The following is a 20,277-nucleotide window of genomic DNA, read 5'->3' on the forward strand; positions in this document are numbered from 1 at the left end:
CCTTATGCAGGATGTATGATGCCCCCCACAAAGTGTAATGCCCTCATTATGCCCCTTATGCAGTATGTATGATGCCCCCCTGTAGTATGAACATGAAAAATGGCTATTTTATATTTCAAATCCATATTGAAATAATATAGGAACCAGACATGTCAGCATTTGTTGGTATCTTACCTCAGTAGACTAGGGGTCATTAGTCCAGACATACTAAAACATAGCTTTAGTTTGCTAAAGGCCCCGTCACACATAACGAGATCGCTAGCGAGATCGTTATTACGTCACGGTTTTGGGATCGCTGGAGAGTCGTTTAGTGATCGCTGGGAAGCTGTCAAACATGCAGAACTTCCCAACGATTTCGGCCGCCCCAGCGATCTAACTAACGATCTCGGCGGTCGTTGGGACTCTTTCACAGAGCAGTTATTTCAACGATCCACACCTTGATAGGGACTGTACTGTGTCACAAAGGCGTGCATAAAATTACGCAAAATCAGGACTCAATCGAATGAACGGATATCAACAGCCCGGAGAATTCTGCTAGGATCTGCAATCCAGCATGAGGTCAGAAACAAAGGATGGAATCGCTATTCTGTTGCTTTCTTTATGCACGGCGGAAAATGAGAACGCTGTAGCGACCACCAATCGGGGACGAGGGGCGCGGAAAAGTCCAATTTATTCACGCCTACGTGTCTCAGTTCTGAATCGCTAACAAGGTCATTGATAAGGTGTCAAATACAGCGATGCACACTGCCCAGCGGGAGCGCAACGACCCAGGAATGGTCCAGGAGGGGCCTGATCGTTGCTACCTGTCAGACATAACGAGATCGCTAGCAAGATCGCTATTGCATCACAAAAACCGTGACGTATCAACGATCTCGCTAGCGATCTCATTATGTGTGACGGGGCCTTTACAGTCTGAGGTTTAATCTTTATTACTGAAGGGAATTAGTCTTTGTATACGCTGTGTTTGCTAGAACCAGACAGACGATTGCACAATATTGTAAATAAGACTACAGGCATATGGCTTAAGATGGAGAAGCTTATTGTAGTACCAAACATATAAGTGGCTATCTGAAACCCATTATGATGTATCCAACCATTAATCAATATTCTAATTATATATTCTGTGTTAAGGTATACTTTATCTGTGACTGTATCTCACTGATACATAGCTTCTTAACACAATATACTGTCTGGGAAGAAAACCTTGTTCTGATTTATAACCCGGTGTAGGATTTACTCTTATCTTATGTAAACATTATGACAGAAGTAGAATGGTCCGTGAACAGGTCTTGTCCGGCATTGCTTATCTGTGATAGCTGCCACTGTCACAGGATTGGAATGCTGGGCAATAACCTATGTACTTTCATGCTTACGTAATATTAGGTTGGGTAAGCATTTTTCTAAAATATAAAAGCTGTTGAAGAATTCAGTTATGGCAGAAGCATTGTGGACCTGTGAAGAGGACGCTCTTCACAGTGTAGGACCTAGGACGCATTCTCTGCCCATCGCTGAATGCTTCTCCAGCTGAAGTTTCCGGACAGATGATGTATATGCTACTAGGGAAATCTTTTTCTTCTTCTATCTAATAGTAAGTTTGTAACCTTTATAAGTATTTAACCTTTGTAACCTGTAATCTAGAAAAGTGTACGCAATATCATAATATCATACTATTCCTTTGATTCTGTATTTTATCTTTCAAATTAACTATTATAAATAAAATCACATTATATTACAAGTGGTTGCCTTCTTTAAAGCCGTATCCGAACCTTATTGCTAAAAACTTGGCAATACACAGTGTAATGCCTCCATTATGCCCCTTATACAGTATGTATGATGTCCCCACACAGTGTAATGCCCCCATTATGCCCCTTATGCAGCATATGTGATGCCCCCACACAGTGTAATGCCCCATTATGCCCCTTATGCAGGATGTATGATGTCCCCACACAGTGTAATGCCCCCATTATGCCCCTTATGCAGCATATGTGATGCCCCCACACAGTGTAATGCCCCATTATGCCCCTTATGCAGGATGTATGATGTCCCCCACACAGTGTAATGCCCCCATTATGCCCCTTATGCAGGATGTATGATGCCCCCACACAGTGTAATGCCCCTATTATGCCCCTTATGCAGGATGTATGATGCCCCCACACAATGTAATGCCCCCACTATGCCCCTTATGTAGTAATGTAGTATGTATGATGCCCCCACAGTGTAATGCCCCCATTATGCCCCTTATGCAGAATGTATGATGCCTCCACACAATGTAATGCCCCCATTATGCCCCTTATGCAGTATGTATGATGCCCCCACACAGTGTAATGCCCCCCTTATGCAGGATGTATGATGCCCCACACATTGTAATGCCCCCATTATGCCCCTTATGCAGTATGTATGATGCCCCCACACAGTGTAATGCCCCCATTATGCCCCTTATGCAGTATGTATGATGCCCCCACAATGTAATGCCCCCATTATGCCCCTTATGCAGTATGTATGATGCCCCCACACAGTGTAATGCCCCCATTATGCCTATTATGCAGTATGTATGATGCCCCCACACAGTGTAGTGCCCCCATTATGCCCCTTATGCAGTATGTATGATGTCCCCACAGTACTGTGTGAGGTTTTACAGTTGGAATAATCTCTCTGGAAAATGGTTTTCCTTTGCCTGCTCCCCTCCATGTATACCCTCGAGCATGTATACATGCATGTAGGGGAGCAGCCAGTCTTACTAGATATCGCGGCTTTGTACAGTAATATACCGCATGATGATGGTATCAGAGGATCATTTCTTGAAATCAAGATCAGTAGAGTGTAGCAGACATAATGACTTCATGGAGGATCTTATAAAATTCACTCTTAGGCTGTGTGCCCACGATACGAGACTCTCCTCCAGACCCGGGTACCATAGAACCTGTAAAAAAAAGAATAAAATAAAAAATAAATATTATATTTACCTTCTGATGGCCCCCGGTGTCCTTGTCTTTGCTTGCCGGCAGATCGCGGTGAACTGTAAGACCTATGCTGACGTCATAGTCATGTGACGGCAGGTCCTTCTGTATACCGCGAGCTGCCGGCAAGCCAGGACGGAGCGAAGCAAGACAGCGGGGGCCATCGGAATGTAACTATAGATTTATTTTTTTATTTTTAAACATTCTTTAAGGTCACAGTATATAAATCCATGCCGTTTGTATGGATTTATATAGTGTGACCAAGTTGTCAAGCACTTTCCAAGTGATGCTAAAATCTCTTGGAAAGCGTTTGTGAACCCGCATGCGGAAACGCATGTGAAGAACGCTTCACATCCGCATGTCCCTGGCAGGAAAAATGCATGCACAATCCGCATGTACAATCCGCATGTACAATCCGCATGTACAATCTTCATGTACAATCTGCATGTACAATCTGCATGTACAATCCGCATGTACAATCCGCATGCTTTTTTTCTGCCAGGGAGATTCAGAAACGCTCAGGAAAAAATCCGGAGCATTTCCATTTCTGCATCGTGGGCACATTGCCTTACTTGTTTTTGACTGGCAGTACTTCCTCCAGCTCAGGGATACTGCGATGGGGAGCCGCTGTGCCCCCTCATATGCTAACTTATCCCTGGACTTTTGGGAGGAATCCATAATATTCAGAGATGATTATAAGTGGTGGCATCCATATACTGGGGTATGGTACAAATATATTGACTACATTTTTATCATCTGGTCGGGGACGAGTGAACAATCTTTTTCATTTGTTGGGGAACTCAACATCAATAGAGTGGGCTTTAGATTTACGTCTGAATTTAATTATAATAATGATAATATTTTTTATTTTTATAGCGCCAACATATTCCACAGCACTTTACAAATTTAGGGGGGACTTATACAGACTTTACAGAATTAGCATAACTCAGATATTAAAAGAGGTGAGGGTCGCAAGCTTCCAGTCTATAAGGAAATAGGGGAGACACAAAAGGTAAAATGTACCGTATTTTTCGGACTATAAGACGCACCGGACCACAAGACGCACCCCAAATTTTGGGGTGGAAAATAGGGAAAAACTTTTTTTTTGATAAGATGGGGGTCCCTCTTATAGTCTGAATAGGTATCTTACCTGGAAGGGCCGTGTAGCAGGGGACGCAGGAGGCAAGGTCTTTCAGGAAGCCGGGCCTGGCACTGGTGGCTTGCGCTGGTCACCTGGGTGCCTGGCGCTGGTGGCCTGGGGCTGGGCGCCCGGTGCTGATAGGCCTGCACTGGGCGCCTGGTGGCCTGGGGCTGGGTGCCTACTGACCTGGTGCTGGGGGGCTTGGGTGCCTGGGTGAGTGGTGGCTGGCGCTGGGGGCTTGGGGCCTGGGTGAGTGGTGGCTGGCGCTGGGGGCTTGGGGCTTGGGTGAGTGGTGGCTGGCTCTGGGGGCTTGGGGCCTGGGTGAGTGGTGTCTGGCTCTGGGGGCTTGGGGCCTGGGTGAGTGGTGGCTGGCTCTGGGGGCTTGGGGCCTGGGTGAGTGGTGGCTGGCTCTGGGGGCTTGGGGCCTGGGTGAGTGGTGGCTGGCTCTGGGGGCTTGGGGCCTGGGTGAATGGTGGCTGGCACTGAGGTTTGGGGCCTGGGTTAGTGGTGGCTGGGGGCTTGGGGCCTGGTTGAGTGGTGGCTGGGGCCTGGTACCGGGGCCGGTGTCTTGCTGTGAGTAGCGTGGCAGAGGGGCATGAGCGGCTTCCGGCATGCACAGCCATCTCTCTGAAGCTGAGATCTGCAGGAAAATTGCCTCTGGCGTAGCTGAGCACATGCGCTGGCTCCGGTGGATCTCAGCTTCAGAAAGATGGCCGCGCGCAGCGGAAGCTCACAGCAAGAAACTGGTAGATACCTCTTCTGCCACCACCTGCTGCCACTGTCGCCGCCACCTGCTGCCACTGCTGCCGCCGCCGATCCCGCTCCACCACCACTGGTAAGTTACTTTCAGACCATAAGACGCTCCCCTCATTTTCCTCCCAAATTTGGTGCGTCTTATGGTCTGAAAAATACGGTATATATATTGTATAATACAGCCATAATATACTAAATAGGGTAAGTACATAACACTACATGAACTGGTCACCAGCCAGTATGTGTACAGTACAGACATAGGCTAATCAGTGCATGGATGGTATGAACATGATTTTGAAGAAAATTTTAATATGGACCAAACTGGGACAGTTGGATGAGTGTGTTGAGGTGATAGGCCCGTCTAAAGAAATGGGTTTTTACGGCACGCTTAAAACTGTGGGTATTGGGAATTAATAGAATTGTCCTGGGTAGTGCATTCCAAAGAATTGGTGCAGCACGCGGGAAATCTTGGAGACGGGAGTGGGAGGCTCGGATTACGGAGGATTTTAGTTTAAAGTTATTAGCAGAACGGAGTGCATGGGTAGGGTGGTAGAATGGTGCTGAATCGTAAGACTAGATTAGGTGAGGGAAAGAGAATCATCATCGAGGGAAGAGAATCTAAAGGTGGTTATTGACAAGTAACAAACTACTCTTAAAGACCGGAAGCACAAACGATTTGTTAGGGCTCTGACTGATTTTATAGAGAGAAAAAGGCTCATCCAGTTTATACTGACAAACCACCCCTACCAACCGATATTTCATCGTCAGAACTTGACTCCTCTGATAACGAGTATCACCAGAGGGATTCATATAGATCTTTTGGGAGATCAAGGGGTCGAGGTAGAAGATGCCATTCAAAAAGATGGCAGGGTGGGCCACATGTACATCAGGGACAATCAAGCTTGTCCTTGCCCTCAGCTGCCTCCTCAGTTGCCCCGTCTTCTTCCTCTTTTTTAGAGAACAGGGATATTCGATATCCTCTACGAGGCAGGACAATAACATACAACAACTGAAGGGAGGTCATACAGGTATGTCTAGCCTGAGGTGTCCATGTGGGACACAGGATCAAACCAATCGGATTATTAATCACATAGTCTTACAAGCATCGAAGGTAGAGTTCTTGGATATGGTCTCTCCTTTGTACCTGTTACTCGTTTTGATCCTTTTGTCTGGACTGGATTAAGGACATCCATCTATTTCTCAGAAAATTGCGATGGAGGAAATTCTTTGCTCACAATGATAGAACAAAATGTCAGCAACTGGGTATCAATCAGGAGGATCTTCCGGATGTCCAGTTGCTGGCCGGTTTGGCTGAAGAGGGGGCAAGAGAACCAGGGGATGGCCCCTTCTCAAACCTCAAACTTAAGAGTGTAAAAATGCCACCAGTTGGTGAGATCAACAGCGTAGATATTTTCTCAAAACTTGTGAGTGAGGAGATTAAGAAAATTAATCCCAAAACCAATGTTATATCACCGAACCTCTCCTTTGAAGAACGCATGGCCTTAAGGAGTCTAAGTCAGGATACTTCTCTTGTCATTAAACCATCAGACAAGTGGGGGAATACAGTACTCCTTGATAGGGAACAGTATGTTGAGATGTGTCGAAGCATCTTATCGGACACTTCTGCCTATCAAATGCTTAGATGAGATCCCACTGCTGCGTATATGAAAACTCTTTCTAATATCTTACGCCAGGCGAAAATAACTGGACTCCTTTCCACAAGTGAGCATAATTATTTGCTGCCTAAATGTCCTGTCATCTCCACCTTCTATGCTCTCCCTAAAGTGCATAAGGGATACCCTTCCCTTAACGGTAGACTGATCATGTGGGGGGTTGATGCTTTGAGCCAGAACTGCAGTGTATATCTGGATCAAATATTGACACCTTTTGTTACCGCCTTACCTTCATATATTAGAGATACCACGGATCTTATAACCAAATTGGATGGTATCATGGTGGACCCAGGTACTATTCTACATACTGATAGTATCTAATGAGTCCATAAGTTAAACCCTGAGCCAAAGGGAAGGTATAGTACCTAGTACATCTTGGTAGTTATCAATAGGCTCAAGGGAGAATACATATTAAATAATTGGACTCATGAACATACCCAGCAGTTGGAGATGGACGCCAATGGGACTGTCCCCTACGCACGTTTCGCTTCTATAAATGACCGCTTCATCATGGGGGAATCCCCCATGATGAAGCGGTCATTTATACAAGCGAAACGTGTGTAGGGGACATGGGGAATCTTCTCACCAAGCTGACGGTCCCATTGGCGTCCATCTCCAACTGCTGGGTATGTTCATGAGTCCAATTATATAATAGGTATTCTCCCTTGAGCCTACTGATAACTACCAAGATATACTAGGTACTATACCTTCCCTTTGGCTCAAGGTTTAACTTATGGACTCATTAGATACTATCAGTATGTGCGATGTATAGGAATGCCTTTGTGGCATAGTCACTATTCATGATATCACATTGTAATTGGCGCCACTGGCTACTCACAGCTTGAGGTCTGTGTTGATCACATTTTTGTGCATAAATGTTATATGGGTGTTTTTTGTTACTTATTTTAATCTTTATAAGCAATAAAATTTGAATAATCGTTCTAAGCTAGTGAAGACTCCATTTTTCTCTTGCTTATAAACTATTCTAGTATCTATAGATTTCGAGACACTGTATTCCGGCATACACCACGAGGCGGGCTTGGCAGCTGTTGAATTTTTCTTGAGCTCTATGGGAATACATCTTATGTAATAAGTTTATTTTACAGCTGCTTGACTATATCCTACAACACCACTATTTCCTGTTTAACGGGAAGTTTTACCACCAGCTCAGGGGCACAGCGATGGGGACCCCCTGTGCCCCCACATATGCTAATTTGCTCCTGGGCTGGTGGGAGGACAGGATAGTGTTTGGGGACGGGGATGACGTCAGTGTCCCCCATATTCAATTTTGGGGACGGTATATCGACGACATCCACGTCCTCTGGTCTGGTGATTCTACTTCTTTTTTGACATTTATTGACCATCTTAATGTCAACAACCTTGGTCTTAAAAATGACATATGAAATAGGGGGCGACAGCATAGCTTTTTTGGATGTCATGATCAGTATAAAAGGCTTCCTGAAGACATCAGTTTATAGGAAACCTACTGCAGCGAATGGCCTACTAAGATGGGAAAGCCATCAACCCGCCCCCTTGAAACGAGGTATCTCTAAGGGTCAATTTTTGAGATTAAAGAGAAATTGTTCCTCTCCCCTTGATTTCAGAAAAGGAGATTCCATGACGGGGGGTATCTCACGACTATAATCAATCAATCATATAATAATGCTTTGGGACAAGAAAGATCCATACTCTTGATACCAAAACACAAAGATGATAGTAGTCAAGTTACGAGACTTATAGGACCTTTGATAACCAGCAGGCTAAGGCCATGGGGATTCTCAGGAGATACTGGGGTATCTTAGCAACATCTGGGTCAGTTTTTAAGTGGATTTCTCCATATCCATCTGTCACCTATAGACGAGGGAAATCAATAAAGGACCACCTAGTGCTCAGTCACTATACTCCACCTGCCTGGGAAGGAACGTGGCTTGAGAGGAGGTCCCTAGGGACTTTTAGATGCGGACACTGTAGTTACTGTCAGTGTGTCATACCTTCTGATACGTTTTCCAGTGCCACCACTAAGAGGACTTATAAGAATACGTCATTTGCCAATTGTAAGACCATTGGGGTCATCTACATGTGCATGTGTACATGCCCCAAGGACTACATTGGTAAAACAAAAAGGTAACTACGAGTCCAAATTGGGGAACACATTGGGGATATCAGAAATAGTAGGGCTACTCCGCTTGCTAAACATATTAATGATGGCCATCACGGTGACCTGAAGTCCCTCTCTTTTTGGTCTATTGAAACAGTCCCTGTTTCTACTCGTCAGGGGGACTGGGATAGGAAAATCCTACAGCGTGAGTGCATATATTTTTTTGGGATGGAATCTGGGTCTAAACGAACAATTGAACTTTTCTAGCTTCATTGAGCCTAATCGGTAGTTGTCCATACGACATGAATCCTTTTTAAGCCTTGATGTAGGTCATGTTTGACCGTTTATGAGTTTCTCTTTAACCATCTGTGATATCAAATCAGATGTTTATGTATGGACATTGCATAATTATTAACAAGATACTAAATATGGGCCTTTTTTGTACTTACCTTTTTCTCTCCTTTCCCTCACCTAATCTAGTCCCGGGTTTGATTTATTGTGTCCAACATTGTACCGATAACTCTATATATTCTGTGTTGTATAGTCAACCTTCTAGGACCTGCCATTGGGTGGAGCGCATATTTGCGTTCCACCCTTGATGATATTTGCTAGTAGGACCTTTTGGAGGATTTGACGTCCGCTTGGGGTGGAATTTCTTACCCCCTTCCAACGGAAGTGATGTTGTTGGAAATATAGTCGACCAAAATCAGTGCTTTCATGTAACTTTAGTCTAATGTTTATGGAGGCGTTAAAAAGTAAGTTATGGAACTCTGCCTCTGGCCCGGTCTAATAGACTTTTGTACATTACAGGCCCAGTACTTGGGGGAGGAGGGCATTCAGCCGAACTGTCACACCTTCTTAGATGCCATGTTTGCTTTTTGCTGGAGCAAGTGGTTAAACTGCCAGGGATTTTATTGCAGCCGCACCTGTGCCATCCCTGAGGTGTACATCTATGTTCTGGTGCCCAAAAGAGTTCATAACATGTTAAAAAATTACAAAATGTGTCTTCTGCTTTTTGCATGTTTTTTCTTTTTACAAGAATTGTTGGTGCCAATTTTCTTTTGAAACATTTTAATATCTGCTTTTTTTCTGTTTTTTTTCTTGTAATATAGGAAAGCCTAAGGCTAGAAATAAAACCCATAATACACTGTACATGTAGACTTTAGTATCAAATAATTTCTGTCCACGGCATTTGTGCAAACAAAACAGCTTTTATAAAAGCCTCAAACTTCTGTGTGTGAATCAGACATGAGATCTAACTTGATAGAAGATTACAGTTCGGGGAAGACTGGAAACATTCATACAGACGGCCAGTGGTGAAGTAGTCAGTGACGGACTTTCTCCAAATATGGTTTTAGATCGGTAGTAGAAGATGTTGCGTCATCATGAAGTAGTTATTTCTCATGTCACATGAAATAAATCTCTCCTGCATTATTGCTAATGCCAATTCCAGTGATGGAAAATGAGACGAGAATTAGCATTATGGAAGGTGAGTCTATGAGAAACGTATTCAGCTGCAGACTTCGAGGAAGAAATTGCTTGTTGTCTGTGGCCTAAAATATAAAGGTTTTATTACTAGATGTAAAGAAAAAACTAAATACTGTAAAATAATAAATCTCCTCATATGTTTCCCTTATTATCTCCAGTAATTATTATTATTACACAGGATTTTTATGATGTTACATCGGCTCATCTTCTGCTCATTCAGGTCTCTACAATATCGGATCCTCTCAGTGAAGATCGTCTATATAAGAAAACTTTCCTGATTTACCCATCAAAGATGGATATGGACAGAGACAAGATGGCAGAGAGGATATTACACCTCACCCTAGAGATCCTCTTCCAGGTTACTGGAGAGGTGAGAGATTCTGATGACGTCACATTACATCATTCTTATCTATGGAAATAACAGATGGACAGAACTGGAGAGGTGAGGACTCTGGAAATGTCTGTAGTGAGATTTATTAATGTGTCTCTCCATAACCAGGATTACACAGTAGTGAAGAAGACCTCTAGTGAGCGCTGTCAGGACCCTGCGTCTGAGGGGTGGGGAAGACCTCTGAGCCCAGTCACGGGGCCTCCACCTCACCCCCTGATACATGAGTACATCAATGACCAGAAGATCGTAGAACTCGCCTACAAGATGATTGAGCTGCTGACTGGAGAGGTGACACTGCTGGGAATGCTAGGACATTATACAGTAACGCTATGGAGGGATCGGGGGGGATGACGGTATCATTGTATGTGTCAGGTTCCTATAAGGTGTCAGGATGTCGCCGTCTATTTCTCCATGGAGGAGTGGGAGTATTTAGAAGAACACAAAGATCTGTACAAGGACGTCATGATGGAGGTTCCCCAGCCCCTCACATCACCAGGTAATAGACAGAACTAACTACACACGGCCTATAATTATCTGTATGTAAAGAATGAATTCAGTCCTGTATGTGTTTCCTCCAGCTCTATCCAGTAAGAGGACAACACCAGAGAGATGTCCCCGTCCTCTTCTTCCACAGGACTGTAAACAAGAAGATCCCAATGTTCCTCAGGATCATCAGGTAGATGGAGAGAAGGTGTCATGAGATCTCCCCTTTGATGTGTAGACGGCTGTAAAAGTCATGTCTTCAGTCTTGTTTTATCCACCATTATTATGTTTTATACTTGTGTAATGAGAATGGTGGAGATGGCAGGATTAGAGCTGATCATATATGTGACTTCTCCATCTGTCTGTGACTTTTATAATATTTGTTTCAGGGTGAAGATCTGACCCATATTAATACTACAGAGACATATGTGAGGGGTGATGAGCGGTGTAAAGAGGAGATTCCTACATACCCAGGTGAGTAGTAACCACTAAATGTAGGGAAGTCACAGATTCTTCTCAGTCACCGGCTGTGGATGCTTTATCGGTCGTGTAGTCCGGCCTTATCACAATCGTGTGATCACCATTTTGCCTCAACATTCTCCTTCATCCGAAAATATTCAATTTACTTTGTGTAATTGTAAAAGCCCTTTTCTATAGAACTTACAACCTGGAGGATCCACCTACCCCCTGGTATTAGTAGACGCTGACCGTTACCTGCCCAGATCTGTAAACTACAAAGCCAAATGACAGCGTACGTAGAAAGTGCTGACAAGTGAGAAAATCACTTGAAGAAAAATATTCTGATGGGCCTGTAAGAGAAAGCGGAGGGTGATGATGCTGTTGGCTTCCTAGATCCCTGATATCTTATTGGATGAATCTACCTTCTCTCCCTTCTGTGCGGCTGAATGTGCTCATATGGTCCCTACAAGACCAGGTCCAGTCTTTCTGGCCAAACTTCACTTTTATGATCCACAATATTAAATGTGCAGTGAGGGCCAAGTGTGAATTTCTGTACAATAACAATGGAGTTTCCCTTTATTCTGACTTTTCAAACTATCTTCAAACAGGATCTTGATAAACTACATAAATAATATTACACCTGTGCCATGATATCTCTCTAAGCTGTGCGTGGCTGATGGCTGTAATATACATTTATTCACGCCTGCAGGAGATGTGGTGGCATGGCTCGAGCCCTGGTTTCATGGATTCACTCCACATCATAAATTCCATTATGTATTCAATCCTAAAGAATTCAGATTCCTGCACAATCTCTCCTGAAATGGGGGCACTAATGCAGTGCATTGTGAAAGTATTTGGCCCCCTTGAACTTTTCTACATTTTGCAACATTTCTGGCTTCAAACATAAAGATATAAAATTCTAATTTTTTGGGAAGAATCAACAACAAGTGGGGCACAATCGTGAAGTGGAACGAAATTTATTGGATATTTTAAACTTTTTAAAAAAAATAAAAAATGAAAAGAGGGGCATGCAATATTATTCGGCCCCTTTACTTTCAGTGCAGAAGTTCAATGAGGATCTCTGAAGGATCCAATGTTGTCCTAAATGATTGGTAATGATAACTAGAATCCACCTGTGTGTAATCAGGTCTCCTTATAAATGCACCTGCTCTGTGATAGTCTCAGGGGTCTGCTTCAAGTGCAGAGAGCATTATGAAAACCAAGGAACACACCAGGCAGGTCCGAGATACTGTTGTGGCGAAGTTTAAAGCCGGATTTGGATACAAAAAGATTTTCCAAGCTTTAAATATCTCAAGGAGCACTGTGCAAGCGATCATATTGAAATGGAAGGAGTATCAGACCACTGCAAATCTACCAAGACCCGGCCGTCCCTCTAAACTTTCATCTCGAACAAGGAGAAGACTGATCAGTGATGCAGCCAAAAGGCCCATAATCACTCTGGATGAACTGCAGACATCTACAGCTGAGGTGGGAGAGTCTGTCCATAGGACAACAATCAGTCATACACTGCACAAATCTGGCCTTTATGGAAGAGTGGCAATAAGAAAGCCATTTATCAAAGATATCCATAAAAAGTCTCGTTTGAAGTTTGCCACAAGCCACCTGGGAGACACACCAAACATGTGGAATAAGGTGCTCTGGTCAGATGAAACCAAAATCGATCTTTTTGGCCACAATGCAAAACGATATGTTTGGCGTAAAGGCAACACAGCTCATCACCCTCAAAACACCATCCCCACTGTCAAACATGGTGGTGGCAGGATCATGGTTTGGTCCTGCTTTTCTTCAGCAGGGATAGGGAAGATGGTTAAAATTGATGGGAAGATGGACGGAGCCAAATACAGGATTATTCTGGAAGAAAACCTGTTGGACTCTGCAAAAGACCTGAGACTGGGACGGAGATTTATCTTCCAACAAGACAATGATCCCAAACATAAAGCAAAATCTACAATGGAATGGTTCAAAAATAAACGTATCCAGGTGTTAGAATGGCCAAGTCAAAGTCCAGACCTGAATCCAATCGAGAATCTGTGGAAAGAGCTGAAAACTGCTGTTCACAAACGCCCTCCGTCCAACCTCACTGAGCTCCAGCTGTTTTGCAAGGAAGAATGGGCAAGAATTTCAGCCTATCGATGTGCAAAACTGATAGAGACATACCCCAAGCAACTTGCAGCTGTAATTGCAGTCAGAGGTGGCGCTACAAAGTATTAACACAAGGGGGCCGAATAATATTGCACGCCCCACTTTTCATTTTTTATTTTTTTTTTAAAGTTTAAAATATTCAATAAATTTCATTCCACTTCACGATTGTGTCCAATTTGTTGTTGATTCTTCCCCAAAAAAATAGAATTTTATATCTTTATGTTTGAAGCCAGAAATGTGGCAAAAAGTAGAAAAGTTCAAGGGGGCCAAATACTTTCACAATGCACTGTACTTTCTCTACTCTTCTGGTCAGGACTCATCATACCTCCAATGGTCCACCATAAATGAGTGCGACTCCTGTTTAGTGTTGGATTTCTCCCTTCATACATACGTTGTTGTTGGGGATGTTAAATGTTTATATATTCTTTCTTTTTTTTACAAGTTCATTCTGTATGATAGTCTGATTGTGGTGGGATCGGCCGGCCTCACTTATGTGAGTCTGTAACTCCATGGTAGTCTTTGAATGAAGGTCTCCATTGCTTCTTCCAAATGCCAGAGATCTAAAATTAAGACACTTCAGCTCTGCAGTATTGTAAAAAACATCACTTAAAATGTCCAATATTTCTTCTTGACACTTATCTGACAGAAAATATTGTCCCTTACGATAGTTTAGATTGCCAAGAGGCACCGAGCCCCATAGTCTAGTTACCCCAGACAGGTTTCATCACTAGTTACTCATTTCTCCTTCCCCCATGACGGCTCCACGGAGAGAGGGGATCCGCCCTTCAAGGACAGGAAACCTACAGATAAAAGGGCGGTACCTCTCTCCCGCATCAGTTGGTTTCCTGTCCTTGACGGGATCCTACAGTTCCGGAGGAGGCATACCTGCGGGGTGCCAGAAGATGGACGTCGTGGGATGCCAGGCCTGGCCAGTCCGATCCCGGCAGCGGGGGTCCCCTGCCTCGGCTGGTGCGGTGTCCTGATGCGCCACCGCTGGGGTCAGTGGGCCTTTAGGGTGTGCGGAGGGGTGTCCAGACGAAGAGGACAGGGCCTGTCTGGGCCCGCCGAGGACTGTGCTGGACCCCCCTGATTGCGGCAGTTGGGAGCGCGGCGCTGCCTGGCGGCGTTCTTTTCAACTTCTGAGTCCCCCGCGCATGCGCGGGGCGCCCCCGGATCGCGTGGCGCCGCAATGCATGACTGGGTAGCTAGTCTGCGCAGACGTCCTCCCGCAGGTGCGGGAAAGGAGGGGGTGCCGGGTCACCACAGGCACTATGGGACGGACTCCCAGTGCCTTAAAAGACAGCGGAGGACGCCAGTAGCTCTGGCAAGCTGTCAGGAAAAAAAAAAAGGAAAAGAAAACTTAATTATATACATTTATAATATACGCTATATAGGAAAAAAAAAAAAAGAATGACCAGGAGCTGCCTGAGGAGCAAGAGCTGCATCCTCAGTCGCCACCACCACCGCCAGCCCAACGAAAGAAGAAGCCGGAAGAAACGGGGCACCAGGACCGTAACAGTGGAAGCGGGCGCTCCGGCAAATCGCAGCACAGCAAGGACTCCACCTCAGCATCTTCCAGGAGGACTCCGTCTACAAAGATGGCTCCACCTCCTGAACCGGTACCCGCTCTTCCTTCTGGTTGGTAAGTGAGCTTTGTGAAAGTCCATGTTGTAACTAGGGGCCCTCGCTCTCTCTCTTTTTGTCTCTTATAGGGAAAAAAGAGTACAAGGAAAACAAAAAATAGGACCTGTGCACTATGCACTGAAGCCTTGCCCACTATTTGGGATAAGAGACTCTGCAGCTCCTGCATTGAGCAAACTATATGCGAGGGAACCCCAAGATTTGCCTCTGAAATTGGAGACCTAATTAAATCGCAGGTTGAAAACACCATTAAATCCTTTCAGGGGGGAAAAGGTTAAGGAAAACTAAAAACATATCCCCCAAGTCCGGCTCTAGCAGTTCTGAGCTTGGCGGAGATTCGGACATTTCCATCTCTTCCTCTTCCTCGTCTACAGATAGGGAAGCAGCTCCGTCCTCCTCTATCGAGGAAACAGCCTCATTAAGGCAGTCAGGTCTACCATGGGGTTAGCAGATCCCCGGCCCAAAAAATCTATCCAAGACGTAATGTTCAGCGGTCTAGAGCAAAAAAAGAGGAGATCTTTTCCACTAAATTAACATGTTCACTCTCTGATTAAGAGAGAGTGGAACAGACCGGAGAGGAAGGGCTTCCTTTTTCCTAAACGAAAGTACCCGTTTGAGGACCCTGCATGTTCCTTTTGAGAGAAAGCGCCAAAACTGGATGTCGCCAAAGCCTCAAAGAAATACTCCCTTCCATTTGAGGACATGGGCGTCTTAAAAGACCCCATGGATAAAAAGGCAGACACCTTCCTAAAGGGCTCCTGGGAAGCCGCTGGGGGGGGGTTAAAACCCGCGGTAGCTGCCACATGTATGGCCAGGTCATTAATGGTCTGGCTGGATCAGCTTGAAACACAACTGAGGCAGAAAACATCTAGAGGCACAATTCTTGAAACACTCCCGATAATGAAAGGGGCAGCGGCCTTCCTAGCTGACGCCTCGGTGGACTCCGTCAGATTAGGTGCTAGAGTGACGGGGCTCGCTAGCGCGGCTAGACGAGCCCTCTGGCTCAAATGTTGGCCAGGGGATCTACAGACTAAATCTAGATTGTGCTCCATCCCCTGTGAGGGCGAGTTTCTATTTGGGCCCGCTGTTTCCCGATTGTTTCCTGGCCGTCCTGGATTTAAAAGACGCTTATTATCACGTCCCGATACACAAAGACTACCAGAAGTTCCTCAGGGAAGCAGTTCCTATGGGTGGAGTGGTCAAACAATATCAATATTCGGCCCTCCCATTCGGCATCGCCATAGCCCCAAGGGTTTTCACCAAAGTTGTTGCAGAGGTGATGGCTCATCTAAGGGAACAGAAGATGGCTCATCTAGTCGTCCCATAGAAGGGAACAGAAGATGGCTCATCTAGTCGTCCCATACCTAGACGACTTCCTGGTAATAGGCAGCTCCTTCCTAGATTGCAAATCCCATCTGGAAAAGGTCATGGATTCCTTGACTCGCTTAGGATGGCTTTTGAATCTGGAAAAGTCCAAAACAGAACCATGCCAGATACAGGAATACCTAGGCATCGTGCTGGATTCAAAAAGACAGGAGTGTCGTCTCCCCTCAGGGAAAATTCACAAAATCATAGGCCAGATATCATGGGCAAAGTCCCACCCGTCTATGTCCCTTCGGAAAGCCATGTCCCTTCTAGGCTCCCTGACCGCATGTTTCCCGGCCTTCCAATGGGCTCAAATACATACCCTTCAGTGGGAAATCCTAGAGGCAGAAAAAGCCCTAAAAGGGCTTTTAGAAGGGCAGTTAACGCTATCTGCAGAAGCCACACTTTCCCTAGAGTGGTGGGAGAACATACACAATCTATCCCGGGGGATTCCTTGGACAATCCCGACACCACAAGTCCTGACCACAGATGCAAGTCCCGGGGGCTTGGGGGCTCACCTCAACAACCTTGTAGCTCAGGGGGTCTGAACAGAACGCCTAAAGCTGGTGTCCTCAAACATGAAGGAGCTCCTAGCAGTAGAGCTGGCACTCTGGGAGTTCATGCACACACTACAAGGACACCTCATGAGGGTCTTTTCAGACAACTGAGTAGTAGTGGCGTACCTGAACCACCAGGGGGGTACACGGTCCCATTCCCTAATGCAGGCGACAGAGGTCATCTTTCGCTAAGCCGAGAGGAACTTGCAATCCCTATCAGCCCTACACGTAAAAGGGATAGAAAATCGCACCGCAGACTTTCTGAGTTGGACACAGCTAAAGCAGGGCGAGTGGGAGTTAAAAGTCAGTTTTTCGGCAGATTGTACAAATGTGGGGTCATCCCTCCATAGATCTGTTCACCAACAATCGGAACAAGAAAACACACTCTTTTTGCTCCATAGACCCCAAAGGGAACCCCGTAGCCATGGATGCCTTCATGATCCCGTGAAGTTACCCGCTAGCTTACGCTTTTCCTCCGACCGCTCTGATTCCAGCTGTTCTGAGGAAAATCAGGGAAGAGAAAGCTAGGGTAATTTTTATAGGCCCCTTTTGGCCAAAAAGGGTGTGGTTTTCGTGGCTGAGGAGGTTATCAATCTCCGACCCATGGGTTCTTCCGGAGCTTCCGGACCTTCTTTCTCAGGGTCCGGTTCTCCATCCTCGGGCTTCAAGCTTACACTTGACAGCCTGGAATTTGAGATGGCTCTTCTGAAGAACAAAGGTTTGTCCCCAAATCTTACCACACTACTTCAAAGTAGAAAACCAGTGGCCACCAAACTGTACAGGAAAACCTGGAAGAAATTCCTTTCAGTCTCAGGTTCCCGGTTGGGTGGGGAGGTTCCATTAACAGCTATCCTGGAATTTTTAGAGGGGTTTGGAGCAGGGCCTGGCCACATGTACTTTAAAAGTTCAAGTTGCGGCCCTGGGAGCGCTCTACAATTTTGATCTAGCTAGGGATAGATGGGTATCTAGGTTTACTAAAGCATCAGCTAGATCCTGACCCATCCCATCTCGAAATACTACACCCTGGGATTTAAACTTGGTCCTTTCAGCTTTAACGGGGGCCCCCTTTTGAACCTCTGTCGGAAGCATTCTTAAAAATTCTGTCCCTCAAAACAGCACTCTTGGTAGCTCTCACATCCGCACGTAGGGTTAGTTCAGGCCCTATCGGCAGGCCCCCCCTTCACACAAATCTTGGAGGATAGGGTTACTCTGAAAACCGACCCTGCCTATCTACCAAAAGTGGCGTCAAGATTTCACAGGTCCCAGGAAATCACCCTCCCTTCTTTCTGCCCTAACCCTAGGAACACGAAAGAGAGGGTCTTGCATACACTAGACGTCAGAAGGTGCCTAATCCGGTACTTAGAAGTGACACGAGTGTAGGGAGGATAGTTCTCTTTGCTTGCTTTCAGGGCCCTCGTAAGGGGATGAAAGCTTCTAAGGGCACGCTGGCCAGATGGATAAGGGAGGCCATCACACTATCGTACTCCTCACGTGGGGAAGCTGCCCCGCAGAAACTGAAGGCCCACTCAACAAGAGCGGTGGCAGCCTCCTGGGCGGAGAAGGCCAGTGCTACGATAGAGCAGATATGTAGAGCGGCAACCTGGTCTTCCCCCTCAACCTGGTCCCCCCCTAATGAGTCACTTCTCTGTAATTCTCTCCGTGGTGCCGTCATGGGGGAAGGAGAAAGACGTAGTTACTTACCGGTAACGGGATTTCTCAGAGCCCATGACGGCACCCGTACATTCCCTCCCTTCACTTGTGGGTGCGCACACTTATTAGTTACTTGTAGCCACGTGGTGTGTGACGAGTTCTTAAATTGTAAAATTTTTGTGTTACTAACCTGGTGGTCCTCTCATGGTCTGTAAACAACTGATGCGGGAGAGAGGCACCGCCCTTTTATCTGTAGGTTTCCTGTCCTTGAAGGGCGGATCCCCTCTCTCCGTGGTCCATCATGGGCTCTGAGAAATCCCGTTACCGGTAAGTAACTACGTCTTTTTCTCTGATGGAGACTGTTCAGTTTGATCATTTCAGTAGATGTTTTATTGTCTATAGTCAGTTTTTGACTTCAGTAATCCTCTGATTTAACCCCTTCCTGCAGACAGTTTTATGTTCCTAATCTGGCCCCATTTTTCAAATTTGACGTGTGTCACTTTATGTTGTGATATTTTTTGTGAAGTATTCCAAAATTAATAGGAAACAAATGGACCTTACAAATTATTTTCAATTTCTCCTGAATCTGACAATCCCCTGTATACGATTGTACACTACTGTCTGGGCACATGGCAGGGTAAGAAGGGAAGGAGCGCCATTTAGCTATTTGAATGCAGATCTTGCTGGAGTAGTTTGCAGACACAATGTATTGGGGGCGCTGTTCATGGTCACCTGGCAGCTCAAAAGATGGCCACCGCAAACAGGCTTGTCACTATCTACCCTGTTTACAGATTTCACAAATTACTTTGCTCATCACCTTTTAACCCCTCTACATGGATCTGGACTTACACAGAGACCCCTAGGCTTGGGCCACGGTGTTACCTGCTATTCTGTGGAGTGAGATGGGAAGAAGAATAGTCAGGTAGCCGGATCAGAACCAGGAGGGCAGAGAAAGTACAAAATCAGAAGACACAAGAGTAGTCAGTAAACGGGCCGGGGTCACAACAGGAACCAAATACACAAGCCGGGAGCTGAGCACAGAGGACTGAACCAGAGGAGAACAAGGCTGGATCTGGCAGCTTCCGGCAATATGCTTCCAGCTTTAGTAGGGTGCGGTGCTTTCCAAATGGCTGAAGTAGGGAGCAGATTACTCCAGCTGGACAGCACACACACCCATACCGCCAGACTGGATGGTACTACTGGTCCCAGGCTACCTAATCTTAGTGGCTGGACAGAGCCTACGCCTTTTACTCTATATTGGGGAGGCAGAATGAACAAACAGTTGAACACCACGCTCCACTGGTTCATCCTATGAGGTTTTCTATTAGATGGTCATTGTCCTGGTGAATAAGTGATTTTTTTTTTATATAACTTGCCTTTATTTACAGACAGTTTAAGTAGAAATGTTGAAAAATATAAAATTCAAGGATTTTTTATTAAAAAATAAGAATTGGTTTT

The 20,277-nt window shown here is 45.4% G+C and overlaps 1 protein-coding gene across 1 annotated transcript in view; it reads left to right on the plus strand.

Moving 5' to 3' along the window:
* LOC141194395 (uncharacterized) overlaps positions 1-20,277 on the plus strand; it is a 62,454-nt gene that overhangs the window by 9,597 nt on the left and 32,580 nt on the right. Inside the window, exons 2-6 of the mRNA XM_073662299.1 lie at positions 10,331-10,480; positions 10,610-10,789; positions 10,874-10,997; positions 11,080-11,177; positions 11,374-11,458. Of these exons, the coding sequence (XP_073518400.1) occupies positions 10,403-10,480; positions 10,610-10,789; positions 10,874-10,997; positions 11,080-11,177; positions 11,374-11,458 (565 nt within the window). The 5' untranslated portion in view covers positions 10,331-10,402. The remainder of the gene's footprint in view (positions 1-10,330; positions 10,481-10,609; positions 10,790-10,873; positions 10,998-11,079; positions 11,178-11,373; positions 11,459-20,277) is intronic.

Source organism: Phyllobates terribilis, unplaced genomic scaffold, assembly GCF_046119375.1.
Source record: "Phyllobates terribilis strain yellow unplaced genomic scaffold, ASM4611937v1 Scaffold_70__1_contigs__length_7381418, whole genome shotgun sequence".
NCBI lineage: Eukaryota > Metazoa > Chordata > Amphibia > Anura > Dendrobatidae > Phyllobates > Phyllobates terribilis.